This window comes from Heliconius melpomene, chromosome 1 (genome assembly GCF_056956725.1).
Source record: "Heliconius melpomene rosina isolate 202511_hmr_F chromosome 1, ASM5695672v1, whole genome shotgun sequence".
NCBI lineage: Eukaryota > Metazoa > Arthropoda > Insecta > Lepidoptera > Nymphalidae > Heliconius > Heliconius melpomene.
Window position 1 is genome coordinate 13630987 of NC_140389.1, and position 22241 is coordinate 13653227.

Genomic DNA, 22241 nt, shown 5'->3' on the forward strand with positions numbered 1-22241 from the left:
CCTATCTATGGTGCAATGTGGTACTAACATACAGTATGTATAATATATATGTCAATTTTTTTATCAGTTTCAAGTTAAACATAGAGATAGTTGCACGCAACCTACTTTAAAGTCGAGCGACGGCGTTGCTGGAATGCAATATAAAGAAAATTACACTGCGTTGAAGATGGTGAGAGGGGACTCACCGCGGAATGTGATTATTACTAAAATTTCAACATCACAATAGACGAACATTTTTGTTTCATATAAGAACTATGCCTACTATCCCTTGTTCTTAACATATATGTAAAAATTTATGACCTTAATCGTGGATAGATTAAGGTCTTAAAGTAAAAGTTAAAAGACCTCGTAAGAATAGAATGACAAAAAATATTAATACATTGATTTTAAAAATTTTCAACACGAAATGTATTTGAAGAGAGAGTGAGAAGAAACGGAGGACTTTTCTTTTATCGACCTTTAGACTGAATAAAAAGTAAAAGTTTTATAATATTTAATACAAATATATTAATTATTCATTTTGTTTATTTCAAACATCAATAGGCACTACACTCGCATCTTTACAGTCATGCAATAGGCATTTTATCATTTTCATGTTAGTGTAGCGTGACTTTTTTACATTATTGTACATAATATTTAAACATCGTTCTATGTTTATATAAAACAGTATTTTTAAAGTTAAAAAAATAATATTTGGTCAATGATTTCTACGATACATTATAATTAATTTAAACAACAATTACTTTAACCCTTTTTAATGAATTAAATTAAAATTAATTTCGTATATAAGAATTTTTAGTGTCTAGATAACACTGTCATCTAATAAGAAAGGAAATAAGAGCGCCAAATAAGAAAATAAGAATTTGTATATTAAATACAAATAAGAATTTATATACAAAATCTATTACTAATTATTTACTATATTGTTTATAAAAAATATACCTACCTGTACATGGTAAGTCAAAAATATTTCTTTCCACTGTTTTTTATTTTTATATTATCAAGGGACAATATCTATTTATATATAAAATCGAAAGGTCACTCACTCATCATGAAATCTTAGAAACTACATGTGCTAGGAATCTGAAATTTTGCATAGGAGTTACTTATAGGACGTAGATCCTCGCTAAGACGGGAATTCGACTTCTAAGGGGTTGTTTTTGGGGTGTGTCACGCAGGCGAAGCCGCGGGCGGGCCGCTAGTTTTTAATATTTTTAACGTATAGCATCATATTTAAGTATGCTTGATTTGCATTTGTAAGCGGTAAAGTGATCGCCAACAAAGATCCATTTTGTTTTGATATCTTTAAATAAAACAATGAGATGTAGCGACAACAATAGGTACCTAGTCTTCCAAGAATTAACAAAAGAACTCGTTTTAGCTATCTGAAATAAGATTAAAGGTCGCCGAGATTGTGTAAATTTGACCCGACACCCGGACTCTATGCGATAATGTTTGAATATCTATAGCAGTACCTATGTTACTTGTAATTTAGTAAAATCATAACATATCAGTAATATGAATGTAAGAAAAATAATTTTACTCAATTTCTCCAATACATCGTATGTACATAAAATTTATGCCATGCTCTGGCTAACATTTTCCTAATTGAAAATTTATTTCCATAAGTGTCATGTTATATATATTTTGTAAACTGGGCCGCTGTGGTGATAAATTATAAAACAATAATTTCAACACAATATAAATTATAACTAGCATAAATATTAAATAAATATTACAATATTTACAACTTCCTCGTAATACATAACAAGTTAAAAAATTAGAGCGTTGAATTTAAAAAGAAATTAAAAGTTATAAACTTGCATGTTGAAATGATTTTCGTCATAGTTTCTTAAAACTACATTGAAGGTAAATAGTAGGGCACAGGGCGGAAGACGCGAGGGACTAGTTTCGAAATATGTTTGACACGTAAGTATTATCTATTAAACGTACTTGTGTTCTTTCTCGAGTTCGCAATATACATTTTTATTAAATAATAATTATTGCTAAATAACTTATATAATTTAATTATATTGTGAAAAACTATAAGTAATGTTTTTTAAAAATAATCAATAAATTATTCATATTTTGCACTTTTTTTTTTTAATATCGAGCTATTATAAACCTAAGACAATTTGCGTTCAGCCAGACCCATACTAACTACCTTACAATGTTTTTGTGTAAATAAGTAAGTAATTATGGAATTATTTTTCCTATTTCTTTCTACAAATAACAATTTTATCAAGGGATATTTATCAGGGCAAAACTTGCTCTAGTTGCTAATAGGTACCCATACTCATCAATATTTATACATAGATTATCTAAATAATATTAATAAAAATTAAAAAAAAATGTAATTAGTATTTTTTTTTATTTTTTGTTTTACTTATATTCTTATAATCAAACATAATCGTCATAATTAAAAAAATGATATCAGCTAGCTTTTTTGAACCATAAATACAATATCGCCCAATATGCAATGCTCCAATAAAATCTCGTAATTGCAGCTGATAAATAAAACCAAAACACTTGCTTTAGAAATTGACGTCACTTAATAAACATTGATCCTTATTAGGATAAAAGAAAAGTAATTTCTAGTTAGCCGGCTAATTGGTGATGGCTAAACATATAGCAGCGTAGGAGGTAGGAGACTTGCGCCGTCACGTCAATCAACGCCCACCATTACAATGAGATATAAACGTTCTCCGGCGCACGTACGAGCTGCACTGAGGTCTGAGAGAACAATGTTGCAAATATGCAGTCAGCAGTGGACGGCGGCGACTCACACTGACATTGCGTAGAGCCCGGCATCCCATATGGAATGCGGTCGCCTGACCGGCCGCGCACCTCCCCGCGCCTACGCCCGGTCTCCTCCATGTTTTCTTATCCATTCGTAACAGAGTACCATATGGAATAGTGAGATAGGACCGATTCCAACAAGAATCCTAGCAGCTCGTCGCGTTTCAAAACAAAGCAGTATTTCTCTTTTCAAACATCACGTCCTGTTTGTGGGTGACGTCATAGATATTTAAGGCAATTTTCTACGGCCAAATCGGATAATATAGGCTAATAGAATGATGTTTCTTTTCAATCCACTTACAATAATGAGATAACAATAGTATGCGTCGAGATTTGGTACCTAGCGATGTTTTCGACGTTCGCCACGTAGCCGCGACGTCGTCCCTATGCATTATCCACACGATCAAAATTGTTATCAAAATACAAAAAAATAACGTACCTTCTAAACAAAGTCGTCGATTGGCAAAAATATCCACTAACTCGTGCGCACAGATAATCCGGTTATCGTCCGTACGGCACCAATATTCACCACACCAAAACGACAACATAAATAAACGCGAGAGGAGCCTGGATTCGGGAACTCCTCGCTCTGGTGAAACTGCAACCGGGGAAGTGCACTGGGCGGGGTTGTCGAATGTCAGAAACGGTCGGGTTCCAGAGGTCGGTCACTGGCGGGCGGCAGTGCGAGAGGCGCATCAGCCGGCGTGCAGGACGAGGCCGCGGAGAATACTAGCCGCGGAGCGAGCGCCGGCCGCCTCGCGCCTCGCCCCCCGCGCGGTATCAGCGGGCTGCGGGCTGCGGGGCGAGGTCGCGGACGTGGCGCACGCCGCCCGGGCCGCCGTCCCGGCCGCTTAGCAACGTGCCGCCGCCGCCGTCGGCGTCGCCGTCGCCGCGCACACCCACATCGACACCATCAATCTCAACATTAATAAATTGATGACGCGTTTCGTTGTCCCAGTAAAGGACCTATTATGATCGCCTGTAATTACTTATGTAATAACAAGCTACACCTATCCTATTAAGATAATATTGAAAAAACCGAGGCCGATTTTACAACACTAAATTGTACTAAAATCCTCAAATTTACAATCAGAGCAGCTGTTTCATTGTATATTCAATTGGAAGAACACAAAGTGGGGAAAGAAGTGTCTTGCTGGCTGCCTGGCTACCCTGCTGTTTACGGGATACAGCGTGAAGCTAAAAAAAATTGAATAAGAGTGTTACTGGAAATAAAAATCATGCGTCGATAGCGTTAAATAATATAAGTATAAAATTTGCTACAAGGGCGGTATAATTTTATTTATACAGTATCGAGAAGAGAGATGGGAAATGTCTACCCCACACATTATTTCTCTAGAAAAAATGATTCTAAATGTTTAAATGGTGCGATAATTTCTTTGATTATCCAAAAAAACCAGCCACACAAAAAAGCCAACAGACAAAGAGATAGTTTAATTGCTTAAAACATGGACTACACCAACAAATTGCACTATTTGAAAGGCAGTTCAGTGGAACGCCGCCATTCGCCAGTTCCTGCATGATCCTACAATTATTGCACTTTCTTTCCCATTGTTAACGTGATGAAATCAGTTTTACTATCTAGCGATGGAGGTAGATTGCGGCGGACGACTCGTACTCGTACTCGCTGGCTGCACTTGATGCTGGCGGTACTTTCACTCGGTGCCTGCCTGCTGCCTACCTGTCGGCCGGCGGTCGCACAGCCGCACATGCAACAACCAGTTATTTATACATACCTCGCTTGCCGATCGATGTGTACGTAACAACATCTCGCCGTGTTCACTTTGACGAGTGCCGATTTTAAAACTGTACTTGTAGTGCGTTGTTTATGTCCAAATTTGTTGTTTTTTGTTGACATTTCCATTAGGCATTTTAAAGTCTTTTATATTATTTTTATTAAAGTACTCATTGGGCTTTCAAAATTAAAAATAAAACAATTGGACCGAATGAACAATGTAAATTATTTTTAGTTTATTTATATTATTCATTGTTATTTATTAAAAAAAAAAAAAAGAGAGATTGTCTTGCACTTAAATGTCATTAGGAGATATAACGTTTATAGAAATATTTCCCGTCTTCTGCCCATCTTTTCCCATATAAGGTATTTTTAGCTTTAGCTTCACGCTGCACACCTCCAGAGCGAGGTAATGAAAATATTTAATATTTCTTTCCCCCGAGTGGAAATCGAACCCACATCCTGTTTGTGTCCTTGCGTCACGTCGGTCTCAATTTGTCGTTTATGGTAAAATGTTCAAATTAGAGTAATAAATAAAACGACCATTAATTGTAATGTATTATTATTATTCACAAAATGCACATTAAGCTCAATTTACTTCATGTATCAAATGTCATACTTGCAATATAGCTTTACAAGAAGGCATGTGCTCATATAAAATAATTTTTACTGCAGTCAAAATGATATTCAATATAAAATGAAGAATATAATTATGTTTTAATATATTTAACAGCATATTTTTATGAGCTTTACTTCGAAAACCACCTCAGTCTTTATTTATCAACAATCAATAAATGTATCATCCATTCACCAGATATTCCTTAGTAAAATATAATTGAATTGGTTTTCATTTAACCTTACCTTAAACATTATATTTTTAAAATCAAAGTAATAACTTTTATTTTAGAGTATCACTGCATTTTAAAATCAAATTGCAATTTTACAATATTCTTATATTATGTTAATTGTCATTTATAATAATATTGTACGATAGTAGAATACTTAAAACACTTAAAAAGAGATTATTACCGCTCACGTGATGTAGCTATGTAGAACTACATTGAATAAAGCATTTTCTTACTTAAAATATCATCATTTTAAGTAGAAGTTAAACATGAGTTGTGTTTAAATTTCTAAAAGATAATTTTTATTTATATTAATATAGAAATTAACACGTTTGAAAAAATAAAATAAAAAATATCGTACGTTTCCGACTGACACTGTATTCCAGAATCTAGATATATTTTCCAGATGTCACAAAATGAAAATGAACTGGTATATTTCTGGTAGTCGATCCTCCGGGGCTCGTTTTACAGCCATGGATGCCAGGCGGGGTCCATGCGGCACAGGTTGTCGGGGCTGCTAGCCGCGGCCACCAGCGTGGCCACCTTGCTGTCGGGCCCATCGAACTGGGCAAGCGCGTTGAGCCTGCCCGAGATCACCGTGACCGCCTTGCTCACCATACTGATGATGGTGTCGTTATCCATCTCCATGGGCTTGCTCTCCGCCGACGTGCCCGCGGTCGGCAGCCCCGATTTGTCTTCGAGACGCTTCCTATATCCAGTAACCATTTCGTCGCGCAAGATTGTTCGTAGTATGGACTGAATCTGCACAGTTTGACACCATTGTTATATAAATATTTTGTAGGATATTTTGAATTCTATTGCAAGTAACATGTCAGAAATAAAATACATCCGGTATGATCATATATAGCATCTGATAGTATAAAATCTATGTAAATAATATATTATTTGTCTCATATAATATACTATTTGTTATACCATAACATAAAAACTCTTTATTTCACACCTTATTAAACATATTTAACAAAAACAAAAAAAAAATCGTACAAAAAATAAATGTGAAAGGGTGGCCTTATCACAAAAAGTGATCTCTTCCAGGCAACCTAATCTTAGAAGAATCAATTTAAAAGACAGGGCATGGCGCGATCAAACATATATATATTTATACACCTGCATAAATACTATCTCATAAACTACATAGAATACACATACATAATAAAAATAAATAAATAAATAGAATATTTGTTTGTTATTTATACCTTCTCAGAATAACGAATGTATCTTACAATCAATAACACAAAAATATAATACACTGAAACATTTTAGAGCATATGACACTGATTGTTTAAAAAAGTTTCAATTTCGCCATATAAAATTGCTTATCAATAATTTTATATACCTATTGAAAATAGAAGTATAGATATGTAAAAAATACAAGTAATATTACACTCTTTCTTAGCGTCGCGACGTATTCCTCACATAACACGTTAGACAGAGAGAACCCGGGAAACTAGCGAGGAAATGAAAATGTTAAACACTTCATTTCCTCAAAAACGGTTCGAATTCACAACCTGTCGCGTTTACCTCGCGCACGCTCGTGCTCCTGCGCCACGTCTTGCCTCAACATTATACTTATAAAAAAATTGTGTATATTACCTTAAAATTGGGCGTGACGAGGCACCTAGCGACCGCGATAATGGAGGCCGTGAGGGGCCCTGTGATGCCGATGTTGGTCAAAAGCTCCGCAATGTTCGGAGTCAGTCTAAAGGGCACGGGCCTATTGCCGTCCAATTCACCTACGCACAAATGATTTAATATTTTATATCAGTAGGTTAACTATATAAGTTCTGTTCGAAAATATTGCGTCACAGTATCGAAAGGATTCTTTCGATTTTAATTTGGATTGGAAAGGATTTGTTTCAATAACGCTTTTCGTTTGGGACTCTAGATAAATAATACGAATACGTAAAAGAAATGAAAGGATGGTTCTCATTGCAAAATGTAAAGAGAAGAAAGCTTATTCTTATACAAGCTTATTCTTTCTAAGCTTATTCTTTCACAAAATACATTTATATTAACAGTATTTTAATGGACATCTTTTTCTATTACAAATTAAAGTAAGAAATTATTTTACTCTCTAATATAAAATACTATTATATAAATATTGTATAAGTTGAAATACTATTAAGTATATTTTAGTCAAATATATGAATAAAAAATTCATATCAATTGATGTGTCACGAAAAATGTGTGTAATTTTCGTTTCTCATTAATTTTAATAACACACGAGATTTGTTTAACGAAATACACACAGTACTCGTATCTCGCCTACAATCCTGCTCCGTATCCGCCTGAGAGAGAGACAGAGCGCAGATTGAAGCGTTTTTATTGCTGCTAATTATATTGCATTGCATTTTATATAAGTCGATACAACATAAAACACGTTTCCAAGTACAAAATGAGGAACTCAAAAGTTGTTAATTTTTAACGAAGCAAAATGCACTATTGTGAAGTGTAAATAAACTAAAAAACACGTTCAGGGTTATCGAGGTAGTCTGGATGCCATTAAAAGTCGAAGACTTAAGAACTTAACAATCATAAAATTTTTACGACTTCTTTTATTTTGTTCATCTAAGAAAATAGTTTTAATAAACAGATATTTTTATTAAACGAATCTAGAATTAGAAAATAATATGTTATATTTACTTTTTTAGACTTGTTAATTCTTTCTAAATACACATACAATGTTTAACTAGCTCCAGTCCGCAACGCCGTTTTCCTGGATTTTATGTAATTTGTCATGCTGCTTCCATTTACCATCCATTGTCATTAAAATGCTTAGCAGACAAGCAAGACGTATACAATGTCAAGACACTCTTGTTTTCCATTTTTTTAGTGGCAGTGTAGTGGCAGAATTATTAAAAATTTATTACAAATATTGAATCTACAGCTAGATTTTTTTTACATTTTAGAAGCAGCCATTCTATTTATATTAATAAGTTTTAATAAAGTCAAAGTTGAATCGATAAACGGAATTAGTTAAGGAAAATATTATAAATGTCTTAAGTGCAATCATATAAACAAGAAACTGATAAAGTTTATAAATTTTACATATATATGAAGGGCATAATTATTTTTTACTGTTAGTTTTATGATATTATTTTTTAACTACCGTCGTGGGTTCGTTTATAAATAAATACAATATACAACTAACTGTTTAACGAAAAAAATGAGTTTTGTAATAGACAACGTAATACGTATAACGTAATAACGTAATATAATCATTATAAAGAAATATACTTTTAAGAAACTTTACTATTAGCAGAAATATATTATTTTAATTAAATAACTTATTTATTTCTTTAATATAAATAGTTTTTTGTTTCTGTTAATTTTATAGACGTCTAAAGTTTATTTTTTTGTATTCACTTCATGTTTAATGTGTAAGTGGAAAATTTATTAGCTAATGTAATGTATTTGTGTGTTAACTGTATGTATTATAAGCACTGCATGTTTCTAAAAAATAATGGTTTTACATAATATTTGTGTCGTTACACACTTTATATATTTTAGTTTACCTGTGGTATCGTCGACGTCGAACTTGAAGTAGGCGACGTTGAGCAGGCCGGAGTCGTGGTGCAGGTAGAGCATGTCGGGGTTGAGGCGCGTGAGGTGCAGTACGTACTCGGCGAAGGCAGCCAGCGCCAGCTGCAGCGTGAGCATCTTGCGGAAGGTCCAGTAATCGGCGGGTGCCGGCAGCGTGCGCGCCGCCCACGCACGCAGCAGGCCGCGCGGTGCCGCACCCGCCTGCGCTTCGCGCAGCACGTCGCGCAGCACGCCGTGCGAGGCCTGCGCACCGCGCGCCTGCACGGCGGCCAGGCGCGAGTAGTAGCGCGCCAGCGGGGCCGAAGCGTCAGCGCCGCGCGCGCCCGCCTCGGCGCGGAATACGGCCAGCAGGGACACGGAGGCGGGGTTGTCCTCCACGAGGCGCATCTGCGGCGACACGGACACCACGCGCGGCACTGTGAAGTGCAGGAAACGGCGCGCCGTTTCTTTCTGCTTGCCCAGGTAGTGGTTGAGCATGCGCAGCAGCTGCAGCACCCGCTCCTCGCGGCGCGCGTCTCCCAGGCCCGAGTCGTTGACCACGAGGTAGGGGTACACCTTGCCGTTGTGTCCGCGGATGTAGAGGCGGCGCGCCGACGTGTTGTGCTTCTGCACGATCTCCACGCGCGGCATGAAACGCGCGATGCGCACGTGGTAGTGTGTGTGCTTGGGTAGCAGGAACTCACCCGGCAGCTCCACCTCGGCCGTCTTCAGGCTGAAGTTCGACAGGAACCTGCACTTCTCCTCGATCAGGAACGACCTGCGTTTCGCGAGATATGTGTTCAATCACGTCTCGATATAGAATGCACTATCTAAATCTAAAATAATGAGATGATCTATATCGTTAGCCAAAGAGTGAACGAAATTAACGACATGAGTGCGAAGAAATGTCCAGAATATTTACCTGGGTAGCAAGTCTGTGCCGCGGTGTACTTACTTGGGTAGAACCTTAGTTTTGGCCTCGAGTATCTTCACCCATTTTCGAAGTTTCTGTATGAGGTTCTGCAGTTTCATGGCATTGGGTTGCGTGAAGTCGAAGTCTGCGGTGAACTGAGTTTTCATTTTCTGGAACACAGGATCCTGCACGGTGGCCTGGGCGCGCCGCGCGAGACTCTCCGATGCAGCTGAAGAGAATGCACCACTTACAGTACTTGAAACACTTTCTGTAGACATACAAAATGGAGTACGTGTATAGAACGCCCACATGGCCCAACGTTACGCTCACTACCACATGTTGAGGACCGAAAAGCCATTGTACACAAAGTTCCCCAAAACATACAAGATCAAATAAAATCACATGGGCCTACTACTTATTGTATGTGTTGCTACAGATCGCAAGTCGAGTCAAAATATACGTCTACCACTGCAATATCCACCGACATCAAAGCAATAATTAATAAATTAATTATATTAAAAATATTAAATGTAAAAAAGACATATTAAGTATATGTTTATTTTCATTCATTATATCTATAAAAAGAGCTTGAATTTCACAGTGTATACATATAGTAAGCAATGATTCATTTGAAATAATACTTTCATCTTACACATTTGAACGATTAGAATATTAGAGGTCTATTCCAGTTATGAATGTAAAAATGTCTTCTATCCCTTTGCAACAACAATATCTATATGACGGGCTTAATAAATTTGAAATAAATGTAGAAGAATCTTTTGACCAATTATTTTATATATTACGTAGATGTAGCATTAACAAAGATAATATATTGTTAGCGAACTCGTGCAAAAGAGTGTATATATAGGTCAAAAAGACTATAAGAGCAGTGGAATTGTGTCAAACGAGGGCAGTTGCTTGTAGACACGACTCTTATTGGAAGGAAACTCGAGTGTTGGAAGGAAAATTTCTTTCCGAATAATTTAGAAACTTATAGACGATATTTGTTTATTAGATCTTTTTTTTAAAAAACGTAGGCTTTCGATTTCTAACAATATTGTATTCATACAACATCCAAATTTGATATTTGCAAATCATAATGGCCAATGTAACAACTGTTCACATAATTGCGAAATCTGTTTAAAACTTTACTAAGATAAGATAAGTGACATCCTATGCCAAATTAAAAAATACCATATAAAAGTTTAACATTATACGTACGTCCTTGAAAATTAAAACGTAGGGCATTATTGAGCTATTAAAATTATTTATATTGTAAGAGAAATAAATAAATTGTTTTAGACTTTTTACAAAAATCTGGCAAATATTATAGTCTGAATGAAAAAGGCCACACAATGAAAACAAAAAAATTGTGACATTTCTAAAAATACATCAATTAGCAAGTATAATGTCAACATTCGCAAAGCGTTTCAGCTAGAAACTAGACTTTAACTTTTGATTTTTGGTAAAATCTGTTGAGTTTACGAGAAATAAAGATAAGCTTGTTACACCAAGTTTTCGCCTCCAAAAAGTTAATAAATCCTTTATGGGGCTGAGTATACGTGTATATAATAAAATTCCGCAGTGTATTCTTAATTTGCCACTTCCAAAATTTAAAATATCTGTAAAAAAAATTCTAACAAGTAAAGCTTATTACACTGTTCAAGAATATTTAGAGGATAAGCATGTATGGAATTAATGTCTATTGAATGTCAGGCAGGACAGCTGCCAACTAATGTAATCCTATATCTTATAAAACAAAGTCGCTTTTCGTGTCTGTCTGTTGTTTCTAACTCTTCTTCTTCTAAACCACCCAACAGATTTTGATGCGGTCTTCACCATTAAGTCGAGTGTTTTTCGTAGAAGGTTTATATATAGTTTATTATTTGTACATTCTTATGTAAATTAACATAAATACGATAAATGTGTATAAAGTACTACCCGTTGAGACACTTTCGCGCATGCGCTGCTCTAATGGTAAGTACTACATGAAAAAAATGTACTGGAGTATTGTTCCTCTTAATAAGATCTACAAAAAAGTCCGCGAGAGCATATTCGTATCTTTTAAGAATAACGTGTAGTGATCATTTTTCTGTCTAAAAATAATAATTTCAATATATTTTTTATTGTGAGGGATATTTTTCCATAATGGTATTAATCCTTATCCTTTAAAATACTTTATTAATTTTCTACGTTAAACGAAGATAAAATTTGCTTTTTACAATATTTCGAAATTGCGAATAGTTTTACAGAAAAACGCATTTAATTGTTGACACATCCCGCCGTTGACACATCAGCTGTATGTTACTCAAGTTTCACTTATCCCTTACTCTCAGCATATAAATAAGTACATTAGTTACGTTGGCCATTTAATGTAAATCAAAACTGTCTTTTACTGTTTTTCATTTTAATAAGTACTTTAGAAGTTGTTACAATATCAAAAAATCCTTGCTGCGAAACGGCTCGCCACTCGCCTATAGCGCGTCCGCGCCCTCCTGCCTTACACGCATCGGTGGTTCAGTGGTAGAATGCTCGCCTGCCACGCGGGCCGCCCGGGTTCGATTCCCGGCCGATGAATTCTATTTAATTTTCCTCACAGGCCACGTCGTGCTTGCTTTTCATCAGGGACAGAATACCCCCTTCAGCATTAACCACAAGCTCGAAAAAAAAAACCCGGTTAGATAGATGCGTTTGCACGTATTGGATAATTGGAGTTGAATGTATTATTTAAGCGCGATATATTTGGTTTCACATTTTTTGTAGTAGTTAGTAGTAGGTAGGTTTTTGTTTATAATTTCTTCCGTTTAAAAATAGTCATTTAAATATATTTTAATAAGTACTTGAAAAGATTAGTAGCACAGTAAAAGCGGGCGAAGCCGCAAGGGGGTCGCTAGTAGTAAAATATACCATTGACTTTAAAAAGAGCAACTGTTGAGTTTCTTGCCGGCTCTTCTCAGCAGAACTGCCTTCCGAACCGGTGGTAGCTTTTTGTTGACATGTACATTCGACGATTCAAAAGTCCTTATAAAGTTTATTTGAATAAAGAATATTTTGAATTTGAATTGAATTTGAATAAGTTAAGAAAACGATATATTTAGTAAAATTCCATTCCATGTTTATTAAATTAAGGCCTAATTTCTGGCCTTATTTATTAAAATATACAGTTTTATTTTTTCATATTTTGCAGCTACAATTTAGCATTATTAAGCAGAAAGAATAGCATGATTTGCTATAAGAAATGTAATTGTGTCCAAATAAATTTGAACGTCCACTGAATGTTATATGGGCCAGCGATCAATATATACTATTCGTACTCCATTTATAGGTAAGGTAAGATAACTTATAAAAAAAATCCATTTCGTGATTTTTCCCACATTTTAAAAATCTCTCTGACCGGTTTAATCGCATATATTTTAGTATTATACATTTTTGAAATACCGACGTTTCGAACACTTTGCAGTAGTCCGCTAATATTAAAATATACGCGATTCATATAAAATATAGACTTACTAATGCCAATTCCGATGCCGAAGGTGGAGACGACCTTCTTAATGAAGTTGAGCGTGTGCGGCGTGACGGTGGCGACGGCGACGGCCGAGCGGTGATGGAAGGCCACCACGTAGCACTTGGCGAGCCCCGCGCGCAGCTGCCGCAGCACTTCCTCGTACCAGTTCTCGCGGAACCACACCATCTGGATAGGTCCCACAATATTTTTTATAAAACAGGCTTTCGTTTGCTAAGGCTCATCCACAGGGTCCAGTATCAACGTCTTAATTATCTTCTGGGTCGTATATTTTTTTTATAGCTGCACGCTGTAACTCGCATGTATCAGGATAGGCACAGAGAACTTCGTATTAAGAACGTGTATTCGCCAAGAACCGCCCAATTTTCGAGGTGAATAGCGGAATTGTAAGAGTTTTTAATATTTACGAATGTTAATCTTTGGGTGTGAAAGTGAAAATTTGTAAACATCTTACAGAAATGCCAACAACATAAATATGGTGGAACAAGCGTAAAGTGTTTCGAGTTTCGACTTGGATGGAAGAACGTATGGCTTAGTAGTAAAGCGCTAGGCACAGGTTCGAATCGTGTTGAATTAACTTAATTTTTTCAAAAGTTGTTAAAAACAAAACTTCACCTGGTCAACTATACCCTCGAGTGAGGAAAGCACGGTAGGGTGTATTTCGCGTTGCAGCTGCATTATTTTTGAGCAGCGCCACATTGGCAGTGTGGCTTTGATGGGGCCAGCCTCGCCCGCACTGCTGCTCGTACCGGCGCTGGTACTTGCTGAACTACTGGCTCCAGCTGTGCTTGCTGTAGACCCTTCACCTGCTTTCACTCCAGACTGTGACGATAAAAAAAAATATTTTTTTGTTTCACGCTGTAGCATATAGCTGCATGTAGTGTGGTAGGCAGGGGATATAAGCCGACAGAGTGTCTTGGCACTGGGTTTCCTCTGGCCGATATCGTGATTCTAAATAAAAAAAATAACAAGTATACTAACAGTGGCAGCAGTAGAGGTGGCGGGTAGGTGCGCGGCGAGACTCTCCGCACTCTTGTGTCGCTCGCGCTGCTCTATCTTCAGTGTGAGGTACAGCGTGCGGATTGGGAAGTACACTGCTTGCGGGTACAGTCGCCCCACCTGCCCAACGTACATGTTACTCGTTATAAAACAATAATTATAAATAACACCTCATACTATTGTTTACAATAATTTAAGGTGTTCTATAAAGAGTTTACTTACTTGAATATGCTAACTTCATAAATACTAGTATGAATTTTAAAAAAATATGTATACTAGTTGTACAAATATAGTAATAGTAGTTTGACAAATAAACTAACGCAAAAGCGTTGGTTAGATAGTTCATTTGTAAATAAATAAATAAGAAAAATATAAAGTTCACTTACATGGCTCAGTAAATTCAGTATGACATTGCCATCATACTGTACAAGGCAGGCCAGCAGTTGCGGGATCCATGGCAGCCATTGTACAGGCGGCACGCCCACTGCGTACTTGTCTAATGCTTCCGCTAGGCTGTTCTTCTCATCGTCGAAACTTAGCATCCAGAGTACCTAACCAAATATTGATATTTATAAAACATATTGTTCACCCAAGACTTAAAAACTGATTAAACAAGGTAAACCAAAACTTTCAAATACATAAATAGTTCTTAAAAAAGGGGGCTGTGTACAACAAAAGAAATATATTTTACTTAGAGAGCAGTATTAATTTGTTTTATTTTAATTTTTATCTAACAGAAATCTTAGAAAATAACGCGTATATATCGAACACAAAATAATGAATCACCTTAGCACAGTATTTCCGTGATTTTGATTCGTTTTGATGTCTACAAGCGTGTAGGAAGCATGTCATAGCCGACACTCCGACTTGTGTTTGTCGAGGTTCTCTTATGAAGATCTGCTCCAAATAATCACCCCATAAGGCCCACGCCTTAACCAAAGTGTCATGTAATTGTACTGCTGCAGCAAACGCTTTGTTTGCGTCTTCAGAACGTCCCAACTGAGCTAGAAGCAATCCCTTAAACGCATAAAATTCAGCTGTCATTTCTTTAGTGAAATATTTAAAGTTCGTTGATTCTATCATATCCAATCCTTCTTGTAATTCGTCTTTGCCCTCCGTCCAGGACATTTGTATGTGACATTTCACTTGCTGTCGTATTTTCTGGAAACAATCCACTATGGGGACACTTGGAATAGTATATATTCTGTGTAGAGAATCGAGACAGACTCCAGATAGATTGTGTTTTCTTGCTATCTTCGCAAAGTGTATGATTGCCTGAAATTTTTAAATAAACCAATCACAAATGGTAAGATAATGTATTTTGTGAACTATGTTTTTCATTCTAACTAAAACCGAAACTTTCTTTTTGTTTTTTAGTTTTTATCCCTAGTGTGGTAGATAGAGCGAACAGAGCGTCTAAAGTCTACGCATACCTCTTTCGCCTCCTCCACACATTCAAATTCAATCGTCAAACTCTTTATCCCCTTTGGGGAGCCCTGATATTTTTACGTGACATTTAACAGCATATCAAAAAATATTTAACCTGTGCACTAGCATGAACACCGAGCATGCTGTGGTTGGAGGCGTGGTCCGTCTGCGAGTCGTAGTGCGAGGCGATGAACTGGTAGTGGTGCTGGCGCCACGTGAATATGGCGCCCCAGTGCGACAGCGGGTCCGCCACCACAGGCAGGCGGTTGCGCCACGTCTTCACTATGGCCTTCATGTCGTGCAGCGATGTGGGCCGGCTGTGCAGGAGTCCCTGTGTAAAGTGAACAATCCATTTAATATTGGCAGTAAACAATGTTTGCTTTTTAAAGTGATAACTTTTTATGAGAGGGTAAGCCGCTGCGTTACGTAACGTATCGTTACAGCGTTAGTCTGTTTGGTTTCCCTTTCTCTTACGTATACGGCAGCGGCTGTTCTAGATTTATTTCGTACAGACGCTTCTTTCTCGTCTCTTCGCACGACTCAGGGTTTAGTGTGCTATAGAGATATACTCTAGATAGTGAGTTTATTACCTAATTGAAAATTTTTACTTTTATAGGATTAAATAATGAAAATAATAATGCACATACATAAAACTTAATGTACATATTCAAGAATTGTAACTAAGATTAAAATATATCTATATATATAAAAGGACTTGTCCTCACTGACTGAGGTAAGACGCACGCACAGCCGTAACCGCTGTGCGTAGAAACGTGAAATTTGGACAGATGTTTACTTTTGTAATCTGGACATCCACTAAGAAGGGATTTTAAAAAATTTCAACCCTAAAGGGGTGAAATAGGGGTTCAAAGTTTGTATGGAAAAAAAATTAAATCGGCACCGATTTTTATAAAATTTGAAATTTAGATTTTTAAAAGTATTTAATTGAACACGTATTTCATGGTTTTCTAAAATTCTCCCCCTAAGGGTGCAAATAAGGGGTTGAAAGTTTGTATGGAAAAATCTTTAAATCGCCACCGATTTTTATAAAATTTGAAATTTAGACTCTTAAAAATATTTCATTGAACACATGTTTCGTGGTTTATTAGAATTCACCCCTAATTACGCAAGCGAAGCTGCGCGCGTCCGCTAGTTTTATAACAAATGCAAAAAATATTAATAAATAACTTTTTCTTTATTTATCATTTGATATACAATAAATAAGATAAAGTAATAACCTAAGGTCTCAAAGAAATTCTCAAAGTAAATAATTTCAAAATAGCTTAGTTAAAGTTACGTCGTCCCTAGACGCACGTTTAATAATAGACAGAGAGATAGAGAGATTGCTTAGGGAAGATAGAAGCGCACTTACGGTGTGTATTTGCGCCGCCTCGCTGAGCTCCATGAGCTGCTGGGCGGCGCGTAGCAGCGGCAGGTGCGCGTGCGCCACGAGGCGCGGCAGGCGGCGCCACTCGCGCAGGCACTGCGCTGCCGCCGCCTCCGCGTGCCGCTCCACGCCGCCCAGCTGCTGCTCGCCACCCGCGCAGATGCACAGGTAGCCGCGGTACAGGTTCACTAGCCACGCTGTGTAATAGGAATACATACGTATGTATCTATTCATATATGCTATGAACAATACATTAACATTACTTCAACAAAAGATACAATTTATGTGATATTTCAAAATTATCCTTTCTTTACAGAACGGCCTCTATATACATACACAGTTTTTTAATTAGTAGTAAATTCAGCTAAGATTATATCTTATTTTGAATTTACTTAGGTTAATATTGTTAACTATGGTTACCTAGCTCTTTTGGACAATTGTACTCGACTTCTGCGAGTGCATCCTTCATAGTCGGCCAGTTAGGGTTCCTCCACGAACTCTCTAGTATCAAGAATGGATCCCGAACGCTTCTAGTTAAGCCAAGTTCTAATAGAGAATCCCATTGATTCAGCTCCTTGGCGCACTTGGTCCAATGCTGAGTCCACAGTGTACACTCCTTGTGCATAGTGTAAGACGACGGATTTGCTGAATATTCTTGTTTTAGTTTAGCCATAGCGACGTCGTACGCGGCCTAATAACATATCAAACAATATTTTATATGTATATGAGATTTTCATATCTACTCTTTAAAAATCTGCAAAATTAAATTTAAGACATATTAAAGTAATATTTTTACCTGAGCCTGCTCGAAGAAGCCCTGCTGCTCATAAGCAATAGCAACGTTTGTCTCACGATATCGGGAGTGTTTCTGCCACAAACCCGACCACATGTCCTCCTCTTGTAGTAACTCATACATATCACTAAGGGAATCTAATACTTCCTAAAAACAAATTGTAATGTATAATTATTCTACTTAAGAAAATATAAGCCAGTCGAGGCGCAGGGGCATAAGCGTGTGACTGTAAGCTTGATGTGGGTTCGATTCCCATTCGAGGAAATGAAATATTCAATATTTTCAGTTCTTTGCTCCGGTGTCGAGGCAAAGCAAGGCGTTGCGTTCCACCATTCAACCCGCAAGGCCTCCCGAATTCGGCGGCAAGTAGGGAGCAGAATGTGTTAACACTAGGCTCCCCCTGCTACATGCGAAATATAGAGTAAAGCTGAAAAAAAAAAGGTTAAATAATCCACTTACAGTCGGTGTAGTTGTATCAACTTCATAATCATATATTTCAAGTGCTTCCCGGTTTGTCCTGTTACCAGCTTGATCGATTGCCATTTGTTCCAAGTTAAGTGTCATACGGTGCCACAAATTGTGTGTCTTACCGAGATATTTCATCATAGGTCTGTTATAAAAACAAAACAAAATTAATTTAACTTATCACTTTTTTTAGATTTTCGAGATATAAAATGGATTTTAAAATAAAATTAAAATGCGGCTTACGGTTTAATAGATACAGGTGGGTTACAACGCGCGAGTGCTTCAATAAACGTGTTGAGTGCGCTGAGAGGTTGATCTCGCTGAATTACGTGAACACCTGATATTATGAACGGCACTATCTCATTCATAATTGTCTGCGAAGTAGTAACGTTTATATATACGTTAATTCGATTATAATACCATGAAGTATCTTCAACTACGTTAGCGATAGCTATTACACGTTTATAACAATCAAGGGGACAATTATACTTTATTTACGCAGTTAATCAAGCTTGGCAATTTGTGTTCATAAAGACAATAGTTTGTGTCAGGAACCCAGTACGCTATTTTATTATTGTTAGTCCATTTGGTAAGTATAAGTGGGTTACCGTGAGCTGTCGTTCGTCGAAGGCGCTCCACAGCGCAGGGAAGAGGCGCAGCCAGGTGTGGTGCGCGAGCGTGTCGTCCATGTGCGCGAGCTGCGCCGCCGCCGCCACCAGCTGCTCCGTGCGCACGCGGCGCGCCAGCTCCAGGAACTCCGATTGTTTTGCTACTATCTGGTTTAGTGTCTTTTGTCTGAAATATATGTTCATTGGATATATTATAAAAATCTATTTAAAAATGTAACAAATATTGATACTCAGAAAAACGTATAAAGAAGAGAGTGAGCAAGGGTTTGTTCTTGACTACAACCTAATTTTCGAGACAAGTCAGGATAATATCCACAACTCAAAAAAAATAAAATTATAAGCAAAAAAGAATTCATTATAAAGTTTATATGTTTCTTATGTTTTCCATGGTCTAGATTTCACATGTCATAATTTGCATAAAGTATTTTAATATTTTACACATTTTTTTAAATCATAACTACAACACTGTAATAATATATTACCTGTTGGGTACGTTCTTAGTCAAATCGTCTTTAGTGTTAGAACTAGAATCCAAATCCATATCAAGTACATCTTCCTTGTCGGGATCGAGTGAGTCGCTGGCGCTGTCTACCGTTTCTTCTTTCACATTGCTAAACATTATAAATGATTTCTTTTCCTCTACATCAGCTGTGTTAATAACTGCTGCTATATTGGGAAGCAGGTACTTTGAATTCGACAATCGTATTTGGGTAGCTAAAAATAATAGGGTTTATTTAAATTTTGAATGTTTTTCCACGTCATAATAAAAAGCAATATATTATAATATGAAAAAAACTTACTAGATACGCAAGTAACTAGCAGCAACTCCAAACACTGCTTAATCCAGAAATGCTGTCCAATATGTTCCCAATTTTGAGAGCAGATGATATAAAGCAGACGGTCGAATACTCTGCGTCGTACACTACTGTCATACACTTCGAAGAACTTAGCACGGATTGCAGGTTGAGGACAACGCAGCCCGGCAAGAAAAGCTGGCTCTAGTTTCATTGATAGTTCAGTCATTTTTAAGTGTTCATCCCTGTTAATACGTTGTTTATAATAAATAAAAAATATTCATTTATAAAAAACAACTAATAATTATTTACTTATTGTACATACCTGTACACATAATTGATGAGATCAAGGAAGTGGGCATTTAGTTCAAGGTCATCCGGAAAACGTTTCTCCACGTACTGCATGAGTTTCACTAAAAGAATAGATTTTTCACGTAAAGATGGCGCAGCTCCAGCGGCTGCTCCTTTCCATTTCACCCATTCCTCTACCATACGCGTAATCGCTTTCATGACCTAAGAGAGTTAAATACATTAATATTTGTTTGATATACGTATTATAGTCGTAAATGTATATACTTACTTTTGCGTCATTGGTTTTTTCAATAAGTCCAACAAGTATCGTTCCAATGAAAGTTTTCCTTGTTTCCACCGGCATAACCGATACTCGAGCTTTAAGAAGATCCAGTGCTAAAATCTGAATAAAAATATCAATATTATTTTTGTTTATAATGTAATTAAAATCCTTGTTCCATTTTCTTAAAACCAACCAATATAGACAGAGCCTTACCAAAAGATCAGATGTAGCAGAATCAGGGTTAGGAGCGACATGATCTCGAGCCATACGTTGCAGTACACGCATAAGCTGCAATAATAATCTATCCACGTATCCAGGACTTGAAGTACAGCAGGCCTTTAACATCATGAGAGGTCCTAATAGAGCGCTAGCGCTGCTACCCGCGGTGCCTCCGCCCGCGGACTTCTCATATGTAGCTAGACCTTCACATGCGTATTTGCTTACACAAGCATACAATGTTTCTAGCTCTTCGTACTAAAAACGAAAAATCTTATGTTAATTATTAATAGTATATTATGATTTACTTTTATTTGGTTACCAAATTATAGACATGTTATATAATATGTATGTATTTTGATTGAACTGGTATCAGTAACACTGGTACTTGTTCTTGAGGTTGTTCCTAGGATAAAAAACTTAGGGTATGAGATGATGTAAAAACTTTAATAAATAAATAACATTAATGTACTATTAAAGAAAGAAGAAGAAGAAATTACTTTAGAAGCTTGAGCAGCTCCAGAAGGCTCGGTAGGAAATAGCGCAGTCAGCTTAGCAAGCAGATTGTGCGTCAAGCGCACAATCCTAGCATTCGTGGAGGCTACACACGCAGCCAGCCCTCGCTGTAATGGTTTTAAAGCTGCGAGAATCTGTTCCCTTCGTAATACACCTAGCAAGAACACCAATAACTCCAGAGCAGTGCAGGCGTTTGCACACGCCGCTGCATTCGTGTCGGCCGTGGAAAATATCTGAAAGAATTAGAAAAAGCGTGTAAAAAGTGTGTTAGCCATTAACATCCCATAACCAAATTAATAGTTCTTTTTAATTAACCACTTTTTAATATTTACATAAATATTGAATATTTTCGAACCCGCGACTTTTACCGTCCACATATTCTCACCACTAAGCCATTATCGAGCTACGTTGAAATTCTCAACAACGTAGTGCTTTGCCGCATTACCAGAGCGAGGAGTAAATATTAATATTCTATCGCTAGTACAGCCGCTCGCTTGTGCCCCTACGCCTCGCCTCTCTTTTATGAATTAAGTATAATATACACTTAATTACTAGGTACCTTATCGAGCCATGCCAACTTGGGCTCGCAGAGGTGCGGCCACACGTCGGGCTTGAGCGCGGCGCGCAACAGCAGCACGCAGCGCCGCGACAGCTGCTCGCCAGGGGAGCCCCCCGCTCCGCTCGCACCCCCCGCCGCGCCACCCACGCCGCCCTCGTTCACTTGCAGTATCTAATACGTTCAACAATTATAAACGTATTCATATACTAAATAATATTTCTAAAAAAATATTTTATATATTTACATACATTTTGAGTGCATTTAATTTTAGCAATTATATAGGAAATAATTGCTAAAATTAAATGCACTCTTGTTCGTCACTTTGAACATGTATCATTATTGAAATTACAAGTTCATTTTTAAAAAGATGGTTAGGAATATTTGGATGTATGAGCGGTATTGATACCCATCACTACCATTCCCACTTATATAAAACAAGCGCTCAATCGTGTACAACCTAATTTGCGAAAATAATGTTGACGTCCAATTTTATAACATTAACGTT

The 22241-nt window shown here is 37.0% G+C and overlaps 2 protein-coding genes across 3 annotated transcripts in view; both read right to left on the reverse strand.

Moving 5' to 3' along the window:
* LOC146541581 (fibronectin type-III domain-containing protein 3a-like) overlaps positions 1-3380 on the reverse strand; it is a 37068-nt gene extending 33688 nt beyond the window's left edge. Inside the window, exon 1 of the mRNA XM_085188791.1 lies at positions 3239-3380. The gene's annotated coding sequence lies outside the window, so the exon portion shown is untranslated. The remainder of the gene's footprint in view (positions 1-3238) is intronic.
* Positions 3381-5101: 1721 nt separating this feature from the next.
* Positions 5102-22241, reverse strand: part of Nipped-A (Transcription-associated protein Nipped-A) — a 32727-nt gene continuing 15587 nt past the window's right edge. Inside the window, exons 23-45 of one of the 2 annotated variants that reach the window (XM_085188755.1) lie at positions 21737-21907; positions 21162-21410; positions 20659-20919; positions 20452-20565; positions 20197-20384; positions 19878-20116; positions 19560-19791; positions 19057-19243; positions 18692-18822; positions 18443-18593; positions 17987-18130; positions 17611-17881; positions 17176-17387; positions 15919-16134; positions 15162-15650; positions 14762-14926; positions 14358-14495; positions 13992-14198; positions 13364-13544; positions 9896-10121; positions 8934-9718; positions 7012-7151; positions 5102-6159 (exon numbers count right to left, since the gene is read on the reverse strand). In XM_085188755.1, the coding sequence (XP_085044881.1) occupies positions 5863-6159; positions 7012-7151; positions 8934-9718; positions 9896-10121; positions 13364-13544; positions 13992-14198; positions 14358-14495; positions 14762-14926; positions 15162-15650; positions 15919-16134; positions 17176-17387; positions 17611-17881; positions 17987-18130; positions 18443-18593; positions 18692-18822; positions 19057-19243; positions 19560-19791; positions 19878-20116; positions 20197-20384; positions 20452-20565; positions 20659-20919; positions 21162-21410; positions 21737-21907 (5394 nt within the window). In that variant the 3' untranslated portion in view covers positions 5102-5862. The remainder of the gene's footprint in view (positions 6160-7011; positions 7152-8933; positions 9719-9895; positions 10122-13363; positions 13545-13991; positions 14199-14357; positions 14496-14761; positions 14927-15161; positions 15651-15918; positions 16135-17175; positions 17388-17610; positions 17882-17986; positions 18131-18442; positions 18594-18691; positions 18823-19056; positions 19244-19559; positions 19792-19877; positions 20117-20196; positions 20385-20451; positions 20566-20658; positions 20920-21161; positions 21411-21736; positions 21908-22241) is intronic. The other variant, XM_085188762.1, reaches the window with a different exon arrangement.